Source organism: Ovis aries, chromosome 1, assembly GCF_016772045.2.
Source record: "Ovis aries strain OAR_USU_Benz2616 breed Rambouillet chromosome 1, ARS-UI_Ramb_v3.0, whole genome shotgun sequence".
In the NCBI taxonomy this organism is placed as follows: Eukaryota; Metazoa; Chordata; class Mammalia; order Artiodactyla; family Bovidae; genus Ovis; species Ovis aries.
In genome coordinates this window covers 101,592,806-101,612,683 of record NC_056054.1, presented here as the reverse complement: position 1 = coordinate 101,612,683, position 19,878 = coordinate 101,592,806, and the positions used below count along the sequence as shown (strand labels likewise).

General features: G+C 39.0%; 1 protein-coding gene and 2 pseudogenes across 3 annotated transcripts in view; 1 reads left to right on the top strand and 2 right to left on the bottom strand.

The window, feature by feature from the left end:
• Positions 1 to 19,878, bottom strand: part of SNX27 (sorting nexin 27) — an 84,016-nt gene that overhangs the window by 12,529 nt on the left and 51,609 nt on the right. For all 3 annotated transcript variants that reach the window (XM_060414236.1, XM_015092244.3, XM_027974942.2), the window contains exons 6-7: positions 17,349 to 17,427; positions 10,079 to 10,242 (exon numbers count right to left, since the gene is read on the bottom strand). In XM_060414236.1, the coding sequence (XP_060270219.1) occupies positions 10,079 to 10,242; positions 17,349 to 17,427 (243 nt within the window). The remainder of the gene's footprint in view (positions 1 to 10,078; positions 10,243 to 17,348; positions 17,428 to 19,878) is intronic.
• On the bottom strand, positions 3 to 6,501 carry LOC132658679 (high mobility group protein B2-like; annotated as a pseudogene).
• LOC101118491 (large ribosomal subunit protein uL30-like) lies at positions 6,536 to 7,372 on the top strand (annotated as a pseudogene).

Here is a 19,878-nt window from a genome sequence, read left to right as displayed (position 1 = left end):
CACCAAAACAAAGGCAAGGAAGAAAGAAATGTAAAAGTTATCATCAAGTACATTCTTGATAAAAATAAAGGGATACAGATTTCATCTTCACAATAATTCCTATCCATCTGGACCATCATCATCACTGCCTGTGAACTCTGCAACTCTTATTCTAGGTCTGTCCTGTTAAGAGATTTAAATTCAGGTTAATTTATCCATGTGAAATAATTACAGAACACTGGAAGCTAGCTCACAATACTGTGTTAAAAACAGCGATGAAGGAGCAAAAATGTGCGACATAAACAGTGAGTGGTGCATGCAGCCAGAACGGGAGAGCTCACTGCTGACTGGAGTCATCGAGGAAGTCTAGGCTGGACCCCGCAGGACAGGCTCAACAGGAGAAACTTCAGGCTAAGGTCAGGAAACAGAAGTGGGTTTCAATTTAAATATACTCAGGAGACAGACCTGCCTGGTCAGAATCAAGGATACATGTTAGTGGACAATGAAAAATAACTCTGGATGCACAGGTTAACAGAACATGAAGGATCCCAAAGAGCGGGCATAGGAATTTAGACTTAAGGACAGTAGAGAGCTGAAATAAATAGTAAAAAGTTGTTGTTTCAGAAAGATTGATCTCTACATGATTGCCAAATGACTTAAGCTAAGAAGAGAATGAAACAAGGAAGAGCAATGATACTGTGGTACTTTAAGCATGAAGTGAAACAAGACCTTAGTCCAGCAGGGTAGCAACTGGAAAAGAGAAGTGATAAATCTGAGACCATAAACAGAAAAGCTTCCAGCAAGGATCTGATATAGAAATGAAGGTATCCAGATATAATATACTAAACTATTCCTGGTTCAGCTGTATGAAACATACATCCCCTTCCCAACCTTACTCCACCTCTCCTCCACTCTAAGAAAAACTTTAAAAATCCAATGGAAGGGAAAACTGATCTTTGGGAGGAAAAAAAAAGAAAAAGAACAAACAGAATCATTTGTCCAGAGCATTCAGGATCTACCCTCAGTGAGTTACTCCAAAGACAACCCTATGCAGACACCAGGCAGGGAACCACCTGAATCTTCATCAGAAAACTGAAGAGTTCCTTCAGGTAGAAATCATTCCCCACAGTCTTTTATAGGAAAACATTTGCCAATTAGAATGAACTCAGGATTGAAGTCAAGAGACGAGTTCAAATTCTAGCTGTCACCTACCCATATACATTTGAGTAAGTCACTTAAACCCTCTCAGTCTGCAAAACAAGAATAAAATCCATCTTGAAGGTAGATAACAAGATAAAAGATGTTAATAGCCTTGTGAAATATATATAAATAGTTATTATTACTATCATTGATACTGGCATCATTTGCCTGTTCTAAGAACCACACAAGGATATATCCTCCCTGGGACTGCCACTGGAAAGAGTATCCCAGTGTCTCCCCGATCCTAGCCACAAAAGCGAGGATTCACTTAGGCAGAGAGATTATATTCACAGAGGGGATGCTCAATGAGAACTGCCACCAACGTCCTGCAGAACCTGAACGCTATCACCAAAAGACCTGGTGCTCCAGCTAGATCAAATTTAAATCAGTTAGACTGAAAAAGTTGTGAGAGAAGTAAAGAGGGAAAACAAAATACTGGTTTATCAATTCAGTATCTCTAACACCTAGAACTGTCCGACTGGTAACAGCACTTAAGTACTTACTGATGACCATTTCCCCTGGGCAGAGATGGGCCAGAGCGAACATCTACTCCAGCAACTCTAAGTGAACTATTTTCGTGTGGGGCAGCAAAAATGTTCTCTCCTCACTCATTTCTAACCAAGATTATATTGCTTGACTAGCTGAGTGGAAAACATAAGTATCAGGACACTAGATTCCTTTTTCTCTTCACTGAAAAAAATTTATGAAATAAAAGAGATAACATAGTTTTTAAAAATATGTATTACTAAGATGTGCCTAACCAAAACAAGTTTGATTGCACAGCCTCATTCCAGATATTGTTAAGCACTGTAAGCAGTTTTTTGTGATATTCCTTTCATAATTCTAAATGTCATGCTTATGCTAATTCCTTAACTTGTCAATTTTAGACAATGTTGACTTGCGTGTTAAAAATAATAAGTTTTGGGCTTCCCTAGTGGCCCAGTGGTGAAGAATCCTCTTGCCAATGTAGAAGACATGGGTTTAACCCTTGACCCCAGAAGAGCTCACATGCCTCCGAGCAACTAAGCCCGTGTGCCACAACTACTGAGCCTGTGCTCTAGAGCCCAGGAGCTGCAACTATTGAATCCACATGCCACAGCTACTGAAGCCTGCGTGCCCTAGAGGCCATGCTCCACAAAAAAAGAAGTCACCGCAGTACAACTAGAGAGTAGCCTCCTGCTCACCTAACTAGAGAGACTCCTCGCACAGCAACGAAGACCCAGCATAGCCATAAACAAATTATTTTTTAACATAAATATAAAGAGTTTAAAAAAAGAAGTTTTAGGGACTACCCTGGTGGTCCAGTGGTTGAGCATCCATGCTTCCACTGCAGAGGGCATGGGTTCAATCCCTGGTTGGGGAACTAGGATCCCGCATCCCATAATGTGCAGCCAAAAACAGTAACATTTTAGCTTTCATATACCACTCCTGCACTCTCTCTTCTTCCTCTAACATCTCAATAAAAATTAAATCAGTAATCAGTATTGAATACTGTACTCAATACATTATTATAAGCATGTAAACACTGTTCACAACTAAATCACGTGCTGTTACCAGGGCTTCCTTCCTTATACATTTTGTTCTCCTTTTAGGTTAACCGCCTTATGTTTGTAACTTTCCACACGCCTCTTACCAATTCTTCCAGAATAACCAAACACCAAACGCCTATTGACTCATTCAAACATTCATTTTCTAAAAACTGTTGACCATTCTCATCTATTACGTCTCCACCTATTCTCTTCACAAGGTTTATGCCTCTTAAAATCCACTATGATTATTCTAGTAAGCTTTCAAAAAGTAGTTTAAATGTGTGTTTAATCTGCTAGGTTTAGCCAGAAATTAAATATATCCTACTATGGATTTTGACTTTATCTATTTTTTAAGGAAAAGGCACATTACTATCATTATTATCTAGTATTTCATCAACTCTAAGGTGCATAGTTTTCTCACATTTTATCATTCCTATAATTGGGACACATCTTATAATCAATGATACATGTTGTTTAATTGGTAGCTTTTTTCTCTTAGCAGTACATAACATACTAGTGCATCTTACAACTGATGGCATCTTAGAATTGATGAGATGTATGAGACAGTCCCACCATCAAAATATGATACAAAAAATCAACTAAAATTAAGTGAGGGAAAATTTTCAGTATTATTTTCCAAAAGGCACAATTGTTTACCTAGTCAATCATAAAATCATTTGAGCTGCTGTGTACTGCTGGGAATGTAAAATGGTACAGCTGCTATGGAAAACAGTGAGGCGGTTCCTCAAAAAATTAAAAATAGAATTTCCCTATGATCCAGCCATTGACCATGGTTCTGGGGATATTAAAAGCAGAATTTTGAAGAGACATTTACATAACCCTGTTCATAACAGCATCATTCATAATAGCCAAGAGGTAAAAGCAACCCAAATGTCCATCCACAGATGAATAAACAAAATGTGATATACACATATAATGGCATATTATTATTCAGCCTTAATAACATGCTGCTGCTGCTGTTGCTAAGTTGCTTCAGTCATTAATAACATGAATAAGCCTTAAAGACATTATGCTAAATAAGCAAGTCACGAAAGACAAATAATGTATTATTCCACTTACATGAGATAACTAAAGTAGTCAAGTTCACAGAAAGTAGAAGGGGAGTTGCCATAAGTAGGGGAGAGGAAAATGAGTTGTTTAATGGGTAGAATTTTAGTTTTGCAGAGGAAAAAGTTCTGGAGATCTATTGCATAATGAAGTGAATTTAACACTACTGAACTGCACATTTTTAAACGGTTGAGAATAAACAAAAACAAAAACTTACCAAATTATAAATATATACAGTCTACTGCATCAACTATACCTCAATAAAGCTGTTTAAAAAACTGAAGAAACAGGAGAGTTCAAAAAGTTCTGGGGTATGAGACACTGATACAAAAATAAGAGTTTTTCTATCTAAAGCTTTTCCACCTAAATGTTTCGGTCGGTTGTTGTTGTTTAGTTGCTAAGCTGTGTCCAATTCTTTGCAACCCCGTGCATACAGCCCACCAGGCTTCTCTGTCCATGGGATTTCCCAGCCAAGAATACTGGAGTAGGGGTTACCATTTCCTTCTCCAGGGGATTTTCCCGACCCGGGGATCAAACCTCTGTCTATATTGGCAGGTGGATTTTTTACCACTGAGCCACCAGGGAAGCCAGCCCTACTTTTGTTTTACAGTTTTATAATTCAAAAAGTAATTTCACAAGCTCTGCTTTGTTTAAAGTTTGATACTGATTTTTTTAAAAAAGGGAAGTACTACTATTACCCTTTAACAGATCGGAACACAGATTTTTTTTTTAATTTTTAAAGTTCATTAAATTCCAGAATTGATTCTTAAAGAACACTCTGTGTAAATATGAATATTGGCATGTTTGACTTTTAACAAAACATTTTACTAAATCAACCATGTCTAAGAACTATTAGGCAGAAAGACAAAAAAAGTGATATAGCTCCAGACCATGAAAGTAAAAGCTAATTTAGCTTCTAAGACAAGAACAATAGGAATAATATATATAATTTTATTACAAAATTTAAAAAAAAAACCCACAACATTCTCATTCTAGAAAACCCAAAAGGTGTTATTGATGCTAATTTCTATGAGTTTGCTGTGCTACCATACACAAGTCAAGAAATTAAAGAAACCATTAAATATTTAGAAACATTTAACATCAGAAGCTTGAAACTCTAAGTGTATGTAGTGGCCCCTCAAAAAGCCACAACTTGCATTTTTAAAAAGGTATTTTCTCTACAAAGAATCTTACCAGCTATACAAAAATCTGTAGTTTTTATACTGAAGCTAATATTGAGCTGCACTTGAGTTCACATTCTTAGCAAAATAACTGCCTAAGCACACATGCACACTCCACACACATCATTACAAGGCAGCCATTTATTCCTCATCTTCCTCCTCCTCCTCATCTTCATCTTCTTCCTCCTCATCCTCTGGTTCATTCTTCTTGGAGCCTGTCGGCCTGCCAGGGCCCTTTTCTCCCGGGCTTCACTCTTGCCCTTGGCACAGTATGCAGCAATATCCTTTTCATATTTCTCCTTTAGCTTAGCCGCTTTCTGTTCATAAGGCTGTTTATCTTTGGCTGACTGCTAAGACCACATTTCACCCAATTTTTTTGCAGTATCCCCAATGGATAAGCCAGGGTGTTCACTTTTGATCTTTGGGCAATGTTCAGAGCGAAAGAGCAAGAAGGCAGATGGAGGCCTTTTCGGAGCGTTGGGATCTTTCTTCTTTCCCTTCTTGTCACCTTTAGGAGGGACATAATTTTTCATCTCCCTGTCGTAGAGAGCTTTGTCACTTTTTGCCATGTCTTCGAACTCGGACTTTTCCTTGGCCGACATGGTCTTCCATCTTTCAGAACATTTCTTGGAAAACTGCGAAATTGACTGAGGAGTCGGGGTGCTTCTTCTTGTGCTCCTCGCGGCAGGTCTGCACGAAGAAGGCATACGGAGACATCTTGCCCTGTGGCTTGTTGGGGTCACTCTTCCCCACGATGCTGCTGCGGCGGCGGAGGCAGCGTGTCTGCCTGGCGAAAGACTTTCCTCAGAGTTCCGCGCAGCGGCTGCGTCTGACCGCTACGCTGCTGCCCTGGCTCCAGCGTGAACTGGTTCGTCACTATCGCAATCCTCCCCCTCTTGTTTTCCAGAAAACAGATCTTAACAAAGCTATGTTAAATATTTACCCAATGGAGAGCTTGTACTTAAACCAGATAGTCTGACTTCTAGAAAATAACTTACACACACAGTGAAATATTACTGAGCCATAAAAAAGACTGCAATGGTGACATTTTCAGCAACATAGGCGGACCTAGAGATTATGATACTAAGCAAAGTCAGTCAGAAAAAGACAAATGCCATATGACATCACTTGTATGTAGAATCTAAAATATGACACAAATAAACATATCTGTGAAACAAAAAACACACTCAAAGACACAGAGAATAGATCTGCAGTCACCACGGGGAGGAAGGATTGTGAGTTTGGGATTAGCAGATGCAAACTATCATATATAGGATGAACAGGTAACAAAGTCATATTATATAGCAATGGGATCTATACTCAATATCCTGTGATAAACCATAATGGAGAAGAATATGGAAAAGAACATGTGTATACATATGTGTAACTGAATCACTTTGTTGTACAGTAGATATTAACACAATTATAAGTCAACACTTCAATAAAATGAATTTTTAAAAAATATGCTCAATATCACTCATTATTAGAGAAATGCAAATCAAAACTGCAATGAGGTATCACTTCACAATGGTCCGAATAACCATCATTAAAAAGTCTACAAATAAGAAATGCTGGATCCTCTTTCCCAGCTGGAACCATGGAGGCTGCAGAAGAGAAGAAAAAGAAGGTTCCTGCTGTGCCAGAAACCCTTAAGAAAAAAGTGGAAGAATTTCGCAGAGCTTAAGATCAAGCGACTGAGAAAGAAGTTTGCCCAAAAGATGCTTCGAAAGGCAAGGAGGAAGCTTATCTATGAAAAAGCTAAGCATTACCACAAGGAATACAGGCAGATGTACAGAACTGAAATTCGAATGGCTAGGATGGCATGAAAAGCCGGCAACTTCTATGTACCCACGGAACCCAAATTGGCGTTTGTCATCAGGATCAGAGGTATCAACGGTGTGAGCCCAAAGGTTCGAAAGGTGCTGCAGCTCCTTCGCCTCCGGCAGATCTTCAATGGCACCTTTGTGAAGCTCAACAAGGCATCAATTAATATGCTGAGAATTGTGGAGCCATACACTGCATGGGGGTACCCAAATCTGAAGTCTGTAAATGAACTGATCTACAAGCGTGGTTATGGCAAAATCAACAAAAAGCGAATTGCCCTGACAGACAATGCATTGATTGCTCAATCTCTTGGGAAATATGGAATCATCTGCATGGAGGATCTGATTCATGAGATCTATACCGTCGGAAAACGTTTCAAAGGAGCAAACAACTTCCTGTGGCCCTTTAAATTGTCTTCTCCACGAGGTGGAATGAAGAAAAAGACCACCCATTTTGTAGAAGGTGGAGATGCTGGCAACAGGGAAGACCAGATCAACAGGCTTATTAGAAGGATGAACTAAGGTATCTCCCAGGATTATTTTTGCGTTCTGGTTAATAAACAATTGAAACAAAAAAAAAAAAAAAAAGAAATGCTGGAGAGGGTGTGGAGAAAAACAAACCCTCCTACACTGTTGGTAGGAATGTAAATTGGTGCAGCTACTGAGGAGAGCAGCTATACCAATTTTGGGGGGGGCTCCAAAATCACTGCAGATGGTGATTGCAGCCATGAAATTAAAAAACGCTTACTCCTTGGAAGAAAAGCTGTGACCAACCTAGACAGCTTATTAAAAAGCAGAGACATTACTTTGCCAACAAAGGTCCATCTAGTCAAAGCTATGGTTTTTCCAGTAGTCATGGATGGATCTGAGAGTTGGACTATAAAGAAAGCTGAGCACCAAAGAATTGATGCTTTTCAACTGTGGTGGTGGTGAAGACTCTTGAGAGTCCCTTGGACTGCAAGGAGATCCAACCAGTCCAACCTAAAGGAAATCAGTCCTGAATATTCATGGGAAGGACTGATGCTGAAGCTGAAACTCCAATACTTTGGCTACCTGATGCTAAGAACCGACTCACTGGAAAAGACCCTGATGCTGGAAGAGATTGAAGGCAGGAGGAAAAGGGGACGACAGAGGATGAAATGGTTGGATGACATTACCAACTCAATGGGCATAAGTTTGAGTAAACTCCGGGAGTTGGTGATGGACAGAGAGGCCTGGTGTGCTGCAGTTCATGAGGTCGCAAAGAGTCGGACGCGACTGAGCAAATGAACTGAACTGAACTGAACTGTGGAAACCGGTATGGAGGTTCCTCATAAAACTGAAAGTAGAGCAGAGTTACCATACAATCAAAAAATTCCAGTCTTGGGCATATATATGGAGAAAACTAATTCAAAAAGATACAAGAACCCCAATGTTCACTGTAGTACTATTTATAACAATGTTGTATTAGTTTCTGGTGTACAGCAGAGTGATTCAGCTGTACATATATATATTCTTTCTCATAGTCTTTTCTATTATGATTTATTGCAAGATATTGAATACCGTTTCCCGTGCTAAATAGTAGGTCCTTGTTAATTACCTATTTTGTATATAGTGGTGTGTATCTGTTAATCTTAAACTCCTTATTTACCCCCTTCATCATGGAAGCAACCTACATATCCATGGATAGATGAATGGATTAAGAACGTGTGTGTGTGTGTGTATGTGTGTGTGAGATAGAGCATTATTCAACAAATATCATATGATATCATTTATATGTGGAATCTAAAATATGATACAAACGAACTTCTTTAAGGAACATAAACAGGGGACTTTCCTGGTAGTCCAGTGGTTAAGACTCCATGCTCCCAATACAGGGGGCATGTGTTTGATCCTCGGTCAGGGAATTAAGATCCCACATGCTTACCAAGGGGAAAGTACAGGGGGTAAATTAGGAGTTTAAGATTAACAGATACACACTACTATATACAAAACAGGTAATTAACAAGGACCTACTATTCAGCACAGGGAACGGTATTCAATATCTTGCAATAAACCATAATAGAAAAGACTATGAAAAAGAATATATATATGTATAGCTGAATCGCTCTGCTGTACACCAGAAACTAATACAACATTGTAAATCAACTATACTTCAATAAATTTTTTTTAAAAAGATGGAATAAATAACAACAGAAAAACAAAGCTAAAAAGAGGTGAAAGTGGTTGCCTATGAGAGGAAAGAAGTGGGAATAACTAATATTTTTCATAATAACCTGTGTAGAACTATTTGATGCTTTAAGCTCTATGGATATACAGTTTTGATGAAAAATTTTAAAACTTATTATTTTTAATTGAAGGATAATTGCTTTATTGTGTTGGTCTCTGCCATACATCAGCGTGAATCAACCATAGGTAATACCTATGTCTCCTCCCTCTTGAACCTCCCTCCCACCTCCCACCCCATTCCAGTCCTCTAGGTTGTCACAGAGCCCCAGTTTGAGTTCCTGAGTCATAGGCAAATTCCCACTGGCTATCTATTTTACATACGGTAGTGTATATGTCTCCATGCCACTCTCTTCAGTCATCCCACCCTTTTTTTCTCCTTCTGCCTCCCATGCCCATAAGTCTGTTCGCTATGTCTGCATCTCCACTGCTGTCCTGCAATTAGGCTCATCAGTACCATCTTTCTAGATTCCATATATATATACACATTAATATATGATACTTGTTTTTCTTTCTGACTTACTTCACTCTGTATAATAGGCTCTTGATTCATCTGCCTCATTAGCACTGACTCGAATACGTTCCTTTCCATGGCTGAGCAATATTCCCTTGTATGTATGTAGCACAGCTTGTTCATCCATCCATCTGTTGATGGACATCTAGGCTGCTTCCATGTCCTAGCTCTTGCAAATAGTGCTGCAATGAACACTGGGGGACACATGCCTTTTTCAATTATGGTTTTTCTCAGGGTAGTGGGATTGTTGGGTCATATGGTAGTTTTATTCCTAGTTTTTAAAGGAATCTCCATACTGTCTGATGAAGATCTTTTCGAAAAAGTACAGAGCCCCATTATCTTCATTTGCTATTGCTTTAAAAAATAATAATAAATACATTTTGAATTCCAGGATACCCCTTTCTTAAACTTATCTTTTGTGAAATTTTATGAATTTCACAAAAAAGAACATTTTACAAAGTTAATTAAAATCTAGGAGGCAAAACAGCTTACTCAAGGATTCACACAGGATTGGCAAATGACCACTATATACAAACAGAAAAAGAAATTAGGACTCTCCAGGGAGATCAGTTTACCTACCTGATGAAAGAAGTACGTAACAGCAAGGTCATTGTCATTTAAGAGGATTTCCTCTTCTGTCGTAAAAAGCCACTTTCGAATGGTCAAGCAGGTACCTGGCACAGCTGATGTGTAATTCTGGACGTAGAGTTTATGGGGAAATTCGTTAGGTGCCAGCTTACGCACTAGACAGAAGACAAAACAAAGCAAGCCAGAGTGAGAAGACATATAAGGCATTTCCTTAGTATGAACTGTGTAAAGCAAACAAGAATGGAGTTGATCATTAACCAGGACATCAGCTTAGACCATCAAGGAGCTCTGTCTTGGGACCACAAAATATCCAATTTGTCTAGCCAAATCTATGCCTTCTAATATGACTGGCCAGTTGAGCCTCAAGCTAACTGAAATCTATCACCTGAATGACACGCCCTTCAATTAACATGCTGACTCTGTGGACAGCACCTACTCCAAAGTCAGTTAAAATATCTGATCCATTATTGGGCAAGTTATGCTTCCCTGGTGGCTCAGAGGTTAAAGTGTCTGCCTCCAATGCGGGAGACCTGGGTTTGATCCCTGGGTTGGGAAGATCCCTGGAGAAGGAAATGGTAACGCACTCCAGTATTCTTGCCTGAAGAATCCCATGAATGGAGAAGCCTGGTAGGCTACAGTCCATGGGGTCGCAAAGAGTTGGACACGACTGCGCGACTTCACTCACTATGCCAATGACCACTGAACCTCTTTAAACCAAGTCTCCCCTTTTATCCAGCTACAGTGCATTTTATTTACTTATGGTGCTTTTATTCGTAAAAACTGAAAGGCTCTCCCTATCCCTCCACAAATATAAGACATTCATCAAAGTGAAAAGTGTCTTCTGGGTAGCATTATTTCCTCTTCCTAACAATGCTCACAGAGAAGGCGATGGCACCCCACTCCAGTACTCTTGTCTGGAAAATTCCATGGACAGAGGAGCCTGGTAGGCTGCGGTCCATGGGGTCGCGAAGAGTTGGACATGACTGAGCGACTTCCCTTTCACTTTTCACTTTCATGCATTGGAGAAGAAAATGGCAACCCACTCCAGTGTTCTTGCCTGGAGAATCCCAGGGACGGGGGAGCCTGGTGGGCTGCCGTCTATAGGGTCACACAAAGTCGGACATAACTGAAGTGACTTAGCAGCAGCAGCAACAATGCTCAAGCAAGATAAAACACCACCACTTTTAATTTCTATACTGTTTCTCTTGAAAAAGGCTGAGTTCTTTCTCTTGATGTTTACTGTTTTTGAAGGAAGTGAAGTTGCTCGGTCATGTCCGACTCTTTGCGACCCTGTGTCCTCCGTCCATGGGATTCTCCAGGCAAGAATACTGGACTGGGTTGCCATTTCCTTCTCCAGGGGAACTTCCTGACCCAGGGATCAAACCCAGGTCTCCTACATTGCAGGCAGATGCTCTAACCTCTGAGCCACCAGGGAAGCCAATGTTACTGTCTTTATAACTGCAAAAGAAAGATTTTGTATTTTTCATTTTATTTGCTAACTAAAGCTTATACAGCGGAAGTGACAAATAGATTCAAGGGATTAGATCTGATAGAGTGTTTGAAGAACTATGGATGGAAGCTCATGACATTGTATAGGAGACAGGGATCAAGACAATCCCCCAAAAATATAAATGCAAAGAGGCAAAATGGTTGTCTGAGGAGGCCTTACAAACAGCTATGAAAAGAAGAGACGCGAAAGGAAAAGGAGAACAGGAAAAATATGCCCATTTGAATGCAGAGTTCCAAAGAATAGCAAGGAGAGATAAGAAAGCCTTCCTCAGCAATCAATGCAAAGAAATAGAGGAAAACAATAGAATGGGAAAAACACTAGAGAAATTAGAGCTACCAAGGGAACATTTCATCCAAAGATGGGCACAATAAAGGACAGAAATGGTAAGGACCTAACAGAAGCAGAAGATATTAAGAAGAGATGGCAAGAATACACAGAACTATACAAAAAAGATCTTCATGACCCAGATAATCATGATGGTGTGATCACTCACCTAGAGCCAGACATCCTGGAATGTGAAGTCAAGTGGGCCTTAGGAAGAATCACTATGAACAAAGCTAGTGGAGGTGATGGAATTCCAGTTGAGCTATTTCAAATCCTGAAAGATGATGCTGTGAAAGTGCTGCACTCAATATGCCAGCACATTTGGAAAACTCAGCAGTGGCCACAGGACTGGAAAAGGTCCATTTTCATTCCAATCCCAAAGAAAGGCTGCCAGGGGCCACCGTGAGGAACGCCGCCCATGGCAAAGGTCATGAGGAAGGAGGTTTGGCATACGCAAAGGCATGATCAAGCCTCAGGAAACCCCCTGTTTCCGAGCATCTACCCCAAAACCAGAGTCTGTTTTATGCTCTCAGCTACACCTCTGACTTTACGGGGGGCTCTCCCCATCACCATTTCTCTCGGAGAAGGAGTAAACGTGCAGCTCCAAGGCAATAAAAATTCCCTGGGCATGACAAGAGTGTTTCAGATTACGGACTCCTCTGAAGGTTATCTAGCTCACCTGTATAGGTTTGTCCGGCCACATGTGATTGTTTACAGCCTCCCAATCTGAGAGGCATGAGATGTTTTAGACTTACTAAAGGCAAATTCTTTTGGGGAGTTGGAAATTATTAGTATAGTGGGTTGGTTAGGAATTATATTGGTGAAGGGCTTTTTCATTTGTTGTGTCAATAATTGCTGCTAATTCCCTGCTCTGGGTGGGACAAGGATGTCTCAGGTCAAACCTCTCTGCTGACAGACTAGCTTGTGTGACAGAATTATCCATACTCCTGCCACATGATTATTTACTACCTCTTAACCATAAACAGCACAGAGAGCTTTGGAGCATTTTGAGAGTCTTAATTAGCATAGGGCTTTTTCTTCTTGTTGAGTCAATGACTGCCGCCAGGCCTCCATATCCTTAGGCACCTGGGAATATATTAATCAATGTATTTGGAATATAGATAAGGAAATATAGTAGTTTTTGATGTTAGCAATACTAGACTTTTTGAGTTAATGAATTTCCTCTTTTGTAATAGATCACTGTACTTTGTTATAAATCACTGTGTCCTTGCTATGTAAAAATGTAACTTTATCACTATCTTAAGACTAAATAGATCTTAAGGGGAACATTGGTGAAAGAATTTTCATTTTTTGAGCTGATGTTTGCTGCTAAATCTCCATGCTCCCGGCCCTTATAATGAATATAACTAGCATATAGGAGAAATAAGCGTTAACCTTTAAGCATATAGGAGAAATAAGTATTAACCTTTAAGATTAATCATGTTAACCTTGGGTTAAATAAATTCCTTTCTTGATTGTAACTCACTACACCCTCATCCTATAGGAATGCAACTTTATTTGGAGGGTGGTGCCTGGTTTAAGAAAAAACACCCTTGGAAGAAATAAGTTTTTGGTTATCAGAAAGAAAGGATCATAAAATGTCAGCAGGTCTCACTCATGGCCAGAAGATGATGTAATATGCCTAAGACCTTTTTTTATACATTTATGTGAAACACCTGATTTTGATAAAGGTCAGGACTGCTGACCCCCACGTGACTCTGTATTCATCCCTATATGTAACAAAAGGTATATAAGCAAACCCAAAAATGAAGAAATCGGATCAGTTTCCGGAAAAACTGATTCCCCCATGTCGCTTCTTTCTTGCTCCTGTTTTTCTGGCTGAATTCCCATCTGGAGTATGGATGTTATTCCACGTAGACCAAGTTATTCAGCCTCTTTTTCTACACTATCTCTCTCTATATCTGTAATTAAATATGTATTTTTCCAAAGACACCAACACCGTCCCCCCACCTTCGAATCACCCTGGATCCACCGGGGCTGGACCCCGGCAAAAGGCAATGCCAAAGAATGCTCAAACTACCACACAATTGCACTCATCTCACATGCTAGCAAAGTAATGCTCAAAATTCTCCAAGCCAGGCTTCAACAGTATGTGAACCATGAACTTCCAGATATTCAAGCTGGATTTAGAAAAGGCAGACAAACCAGAGACCAAATTGCCAGCAGCCAGTGGATCATCAAAAAAGTGAGAGAGTTCCAGGAAAACATCTACTTTTGCTTTATTGACTATGTCAAAACCTTTGACTATGTGGATCACAACAAAATGTGGAAAATTCTGAAAGAGATGGGAATTTCAGACCACCTGACCTACCTCCTGAGAAATCTGTATGCAGGTCAAGAAACAACAGTTAGAACTGGACATCGAACAACAGACTGGTTCCAAATCGGCAAAGAAGTACATCAAGGCTCTCTACTGTCACCCTGCTTATTTAACTTATATGCAGAATATATCATGAGAAATGCTGGACTGGATGAAACACAAGCTGGAATCAAGATTTTGCCAGGATAAATATCAATAACCTCAGATATGCAGATACCACCACCCTTATGGCAGAAAGCAAAGAAGATCTAAAGAGCCTCTTGATGAAAGTGAAAGAGGAGAGTGAAAAAGTTGGCTTAAAGCTCAACATTCAGAAAACCAAGATCACGGCATCTGGTCCCATCACTTCATGGGAAATAGATGGGGAAACAATGGAAACAGTGTCAGACTTTATTTCGTTGGGCTCCAAAATCACTGCAGATGGTGATTGCAGCCATGAAATTAAAAAACGCTTACTCCCTGGAAGAAAAGCTATGACCAACCTAGACAGCTTATTAAAAAGCAGAGACATTACTTTGCCAACAAAGGTCCATCTAGTCAAAGCTATGGTTTTTCCAGTAGTCATGGATGGATCTGAGAGTTGGACTATAAAGAAAGTTGAGCACCAAAAAATTGATGCTTTTCAACTGTGGTGGTGGTGAAGACTCTTGAGAGTCCCTTGGACTGCAAGGAGATCCAACCAGTCTATCCTAAAGGAAATCAATCCTGAATATTCATTGGAAGGACTGATTCTGAAACTCCAATCCTTTGGCCACCTAATGTAAAGAACTGACTCATTGGAAAAGACCCTGATGCTGGAAAAGATTAAAGGCAGTAGGTGAAGGAGACGACAGAGGATGAGATGGTTGGATGGTATCACCGACTCAATGGGCTTGAGTTTGAGTAAACTCCAGGAGTTGGTGATGGACAGGGAGACCTGGAGTGCTAAAGTTCATGGGGTCGCAAAGAGTCGGACACAACTAAGCAACTGAACTGAATTGAAAAGCTTAGAAAAGAAGGATAAGATTTGAATCCAAGTGTCCTGGTTCCTTAAAATCCTTTGCAACATTTATGTCTGCCTCTTAGACTACAGAGAGTTGAGAAGACAATAAATAATTGAGAAATAGCTGCTTTAGGGGGAATCAAAGTTGTTTTACCTTGACCTGGGATGACAGGGCGATTCAAATCTCCCAAACTCTCTCCCTTTCCAGAATGGGGAAATTCTGATTTATAGATCTGTTGTTTCTGCCCTTACCCCTATATATGTATGATGGGGAAAAACCCATAAACCACTGGAAATCTGTCAATCTTCCAAAACCACTGGAAGTCAGAGGAAGCCTTTTGACTTCCCCGCCTTTGTGGTCTCAATGAAACTGTCCCTAGCTTTTATAAAATAATATGTAAGAGAAAAGCTCTATCACCATGCAATAAAACTTCCTAGAAAAAGGATACCTGTTTACATAGAAACTTAAATACATGCATTAAAACAAAGCCTTTTAATTAGTGTATCTCTTTCTAACTCCTGGAAAGATAAAGCTATTCCTAAAAATCTACAAAAAGAATTCTGGAAATAAAAGCAAAAATAAACAAATGGGATCTAATTAAAATTAAAAGCTTCTGCACAACAAAGGAAAATATAAGCAAGGTGAAAAGACAGCCTTCTGAATGGGAGAAAATAAAAGCAAATGAAGCAACTGACAAACAACTAATCTCAAAATATACAAGCAACTTATGCAGCTCAATTCCAGAAAAATAAACAACCCAATCAAAAAATGGGCCAAAGAACTAAATAGACATTTCTCCAAAGAAGACATACGGATGGCTAACAAACACATGAAAAGATGCTCAACATCACTCATTATTAGAGAAATGCAAATCAAAACCACAATGAGGTACCACTTCACACCAGTCAGAATGGCTGCGATCCAAAAATCTGCAAGCAAGAAATGCTGGAGAGGGTGTGGAGAAAAGGGAACCCTCCTACACTGTTGGGGGGAATGCAAACTAGTACAGCCACTATGGAGAACAGTGTGGAGATTCCTTAAAAATTGCAAATAGAACTACCTTATGACCCAGCAATCCCACTGCTGGGCATACACACCGAGGAAACCAGAATTGAAAGAGACACATGTACCCCAATGTTCATCGCAGCACTGTTTATAATAGCCAGGACATGGAAACAACCTAGATGTCCATCAGCAGATGAATGGATAAGAAAGCTGTGGTACGTATACACAATGGAGTATTACTCAGCCGTTAAAAAGAATTCATTTGAATCAGTTCTGATGAGATGGATGAAACTGGAGCCAATTATACAGAGTGAAGTAAGCCAGAAAGAAAAACACCAATACAGTATACTAACACATATATAGGGAATTTAGGAAGATGGCAATGACGACCCTGTATGCAAGACAGGAAAAAAGACACAGATGTGTATAACGGACTTTTGGACTCAGAGGGAGAGGGTGGGATGATTTGGGAGAATGGGAATTCTAACATGTATACTATCATGTAAGAATTGAATCGCCAGTCCATGTCTGACGTAGGGTGCAGCATGCTTGGGGCTGGTACATGGGGATGACCCAGAGAGATGTTGTGGGGAGGGAGGTGGGAGGGGGGGTCATGTTTGGGAACGTATGTAAGAATTAAAGAATTTAAAATTTTAAAAATAAAAAAAATAAAATAAAATAAAATAAAAAATAAAGAATTCTACTCTGAGAAAAGCAAAAAAAAAAAATCTACAAAAAGCATAAAGAACACTAAAACAAGTTGTAGTTAAATAAAATCTCCTCTTTTTAAGGTGGTTTCATTAGAATATATTAATTTTGAATCTGATTTTTAAAAATCTCATGAAAATATCTGCTTCAGTGCTGGGTGCAAGTAATCAACACTGACAGAAGAGGAAAAAGGCTATCAGATACCTAGACTTGGGCTTAATGGGATTTGTCCTTTCTGCTTGTTAGAAACAGGTCCAATTAGTGGGACTGCCCCGTGTCTTCAGTATCTTCTCTAGGCCAACAGTTTCAATCTGACAGTTTCTGGGAAATTCGGTGCATTAGTATTAGAATAAAATATTCCCAAACTTAATATTAGTCACTGGCACTTACCAAAGGAATGATTGATCACTTCAAATAAGGCAAAGTAATTCACTGTCGTACTGTCCATGCCAACCTTTGCTGCAATTGCCTAAAGTGTAAACGAAACAGATTAGTTTCAGGGAAACTAAGCACAGTTTCATGGGGCTGGGAAAAGATAGGTTGTGTGCATGAGAAGCAGGGAGAAGGAAAGGGCCTGACTATCTTGGCTTCATATAAACGAAATGCATGGTCTATAGCTGCTCTTCTTTGTATGTATGTACACACGCATGCATATACATGCATCAAATAAATTAAAGAGTAAAAGTACCTATCGTATTCGACCCAAATAGCTATGACCTCTCAATACAAATTTTAAAGCTGATTAATAGTCTCTCCTTAAATATCAGCTTTACTCTCCGAAATATAACTTCATCTCATAAGGGTCTTTTTTCACAGCACTTAACTGAAGCAACTTAGCAGCAGCAGCAACAGCAAGACATGTGCTTCACAAGGACAGATTTTAAGAGGAAAATAAATTCTTATAAATATCTAGTCTTACACATTCAGCCTACATTTTAATACAGGCCGTTACCACACAAGATCTACATCTTTGGTTCTTGAGCTTAAAACAGTGGTTACCAATTTTTTTCATACTTCACAAATTATTCTTGTTTACTTTTCAGATAATCCATGTCTCATGTTCAGTACTTCCATTTCCTAAGAATTACTGTCATTCTTATCCACATGAAAAAAGCAAATTGTTGGAACAACAAAGACACTTTGAACAAGTATCAGTCCTTCTCTCTAGAAACCAAGGTCCTAATGTGACAAATAAAAAGAAATTGAAAGATCCATATACAGATAAAAGAAAACCGAAATTACATGTAAACAACAACAAAACACAAAGCAAAAAACACAAACTAGTAGTATCAAAATTCCTTTTCAAGGTCAATCCCAAAATGTATAAATGAGGTGTTAATTTAACAAGAAAAAACTGTTGAGTATTAGTGTCTTGGTAAGCCAAACATAAGTATATCCTTCCTTCTTCCCAGATCTGCTCACGAAGCAGAACTACAGTCATCCCTGAAGTGAGGCAGAGACTGGAGACTGTAAGAGTTCTGAGTTACAATCCTATACTGCACCAGATAGAAACTGGTATCTTCTCAGGGTCTGGAAAATGGCTTATAGCTAGAAGTCTCAGTAATCGGGTAAGGAGAGAACTGAAAAAAAAATTACACCTTTGTAGAGAAATACTGAAAACAAAACATCAGTAAGCTATATAAAATTAATGTTTTCCTTGTAATCAATCTACCATTTTATAATTTCTGAAATACCTCAGATCTGTACATACCCTTTGCCATGGTATACAGTAAACGTTTGGGGGATAATTTATTTGCTACAAAGTAGAAATAAGCACTAATATCCAGGCATCTGCTAGTCTCTCTTTATCAAATCAAGATTACCAACCAAAGAAAAGGCCTAAAAGAAACAATTATACCCAGCACCCAGATCACGATCTTTAAACACCATTCCTCACTGAAAGGAAACAGGACTCCTTGGGAAAATGGCTGATTCTAGATCTAGCATAGGAAATATACAAAGATGAGCCCTGAGCATCTTGTTGTACCAAAAAGCAAGGATGCTATCATAAACAAATAAGTTGCACCAAAAAACCCCACAGGAGCAGACATGAAGGAGCTTCTAATGACCAAAGACAGAACAATGTGAACACCAAAAAGAATACTGCTTTTGATTAAATCATACTGAGTATCTAAAAACCCACATAATACTAAAAAAAAAATATCTCATTGGATATCACTGGAATCAATAAGGGCACCATTTCTTTATGCCACGAATTGGCAATAAAAGGGAAGAATTACATATTTATCCCCCCTTCCCTACAAACTGTATTTCAGGATACCAAATAGCCTTAGTTGATAAGGGAACATTCTTATAGAAGAATTCTAGTTAATAAATGTGAAGACATGAGAGAACTGGAAAATCAGCATTTTTGCAACCCTTAATAAAATCACTGGTTACAACAGTAATTATCAGTGAAAAACTCAATGAATTAAAAAAAAAATCAGTGGAGTAAACAATGGAGATATCAAGTTATTACCACCTAAAGCTACTAATTAATCACTGAAAGTGGATAACCAGATATTGTGTTCCTCCTGTTGAGAAGTAATATGAAGTATATAACATAGATTATGAAGTATTCTTAACAGAAAAGCAGAACCTAATCGAGCCTCTAGAGCAAAATTCCATTTATAGAAAATATAAGGAAACAGAAAGACATATTAAATGACATAAATAGGCAAAAGAAACAAATGGGTAAATTCAGAATGTGGAACATTCCACAGGACACAGACCCAATTTCTGCAATAAAACAAATAATCTGGGGGGAAAGTTGGAGAAGGGAAGGAAAGGGAGCTGGACCTATATTAAAACAAACATAAAAACCAAATGTCACATGAGGACCTTGTTTAGATCCAGATTTTAACAACCAACCGTAAAGAATCATTTTTAGACAACTGGGAAAACTTGACTATGGATTTGT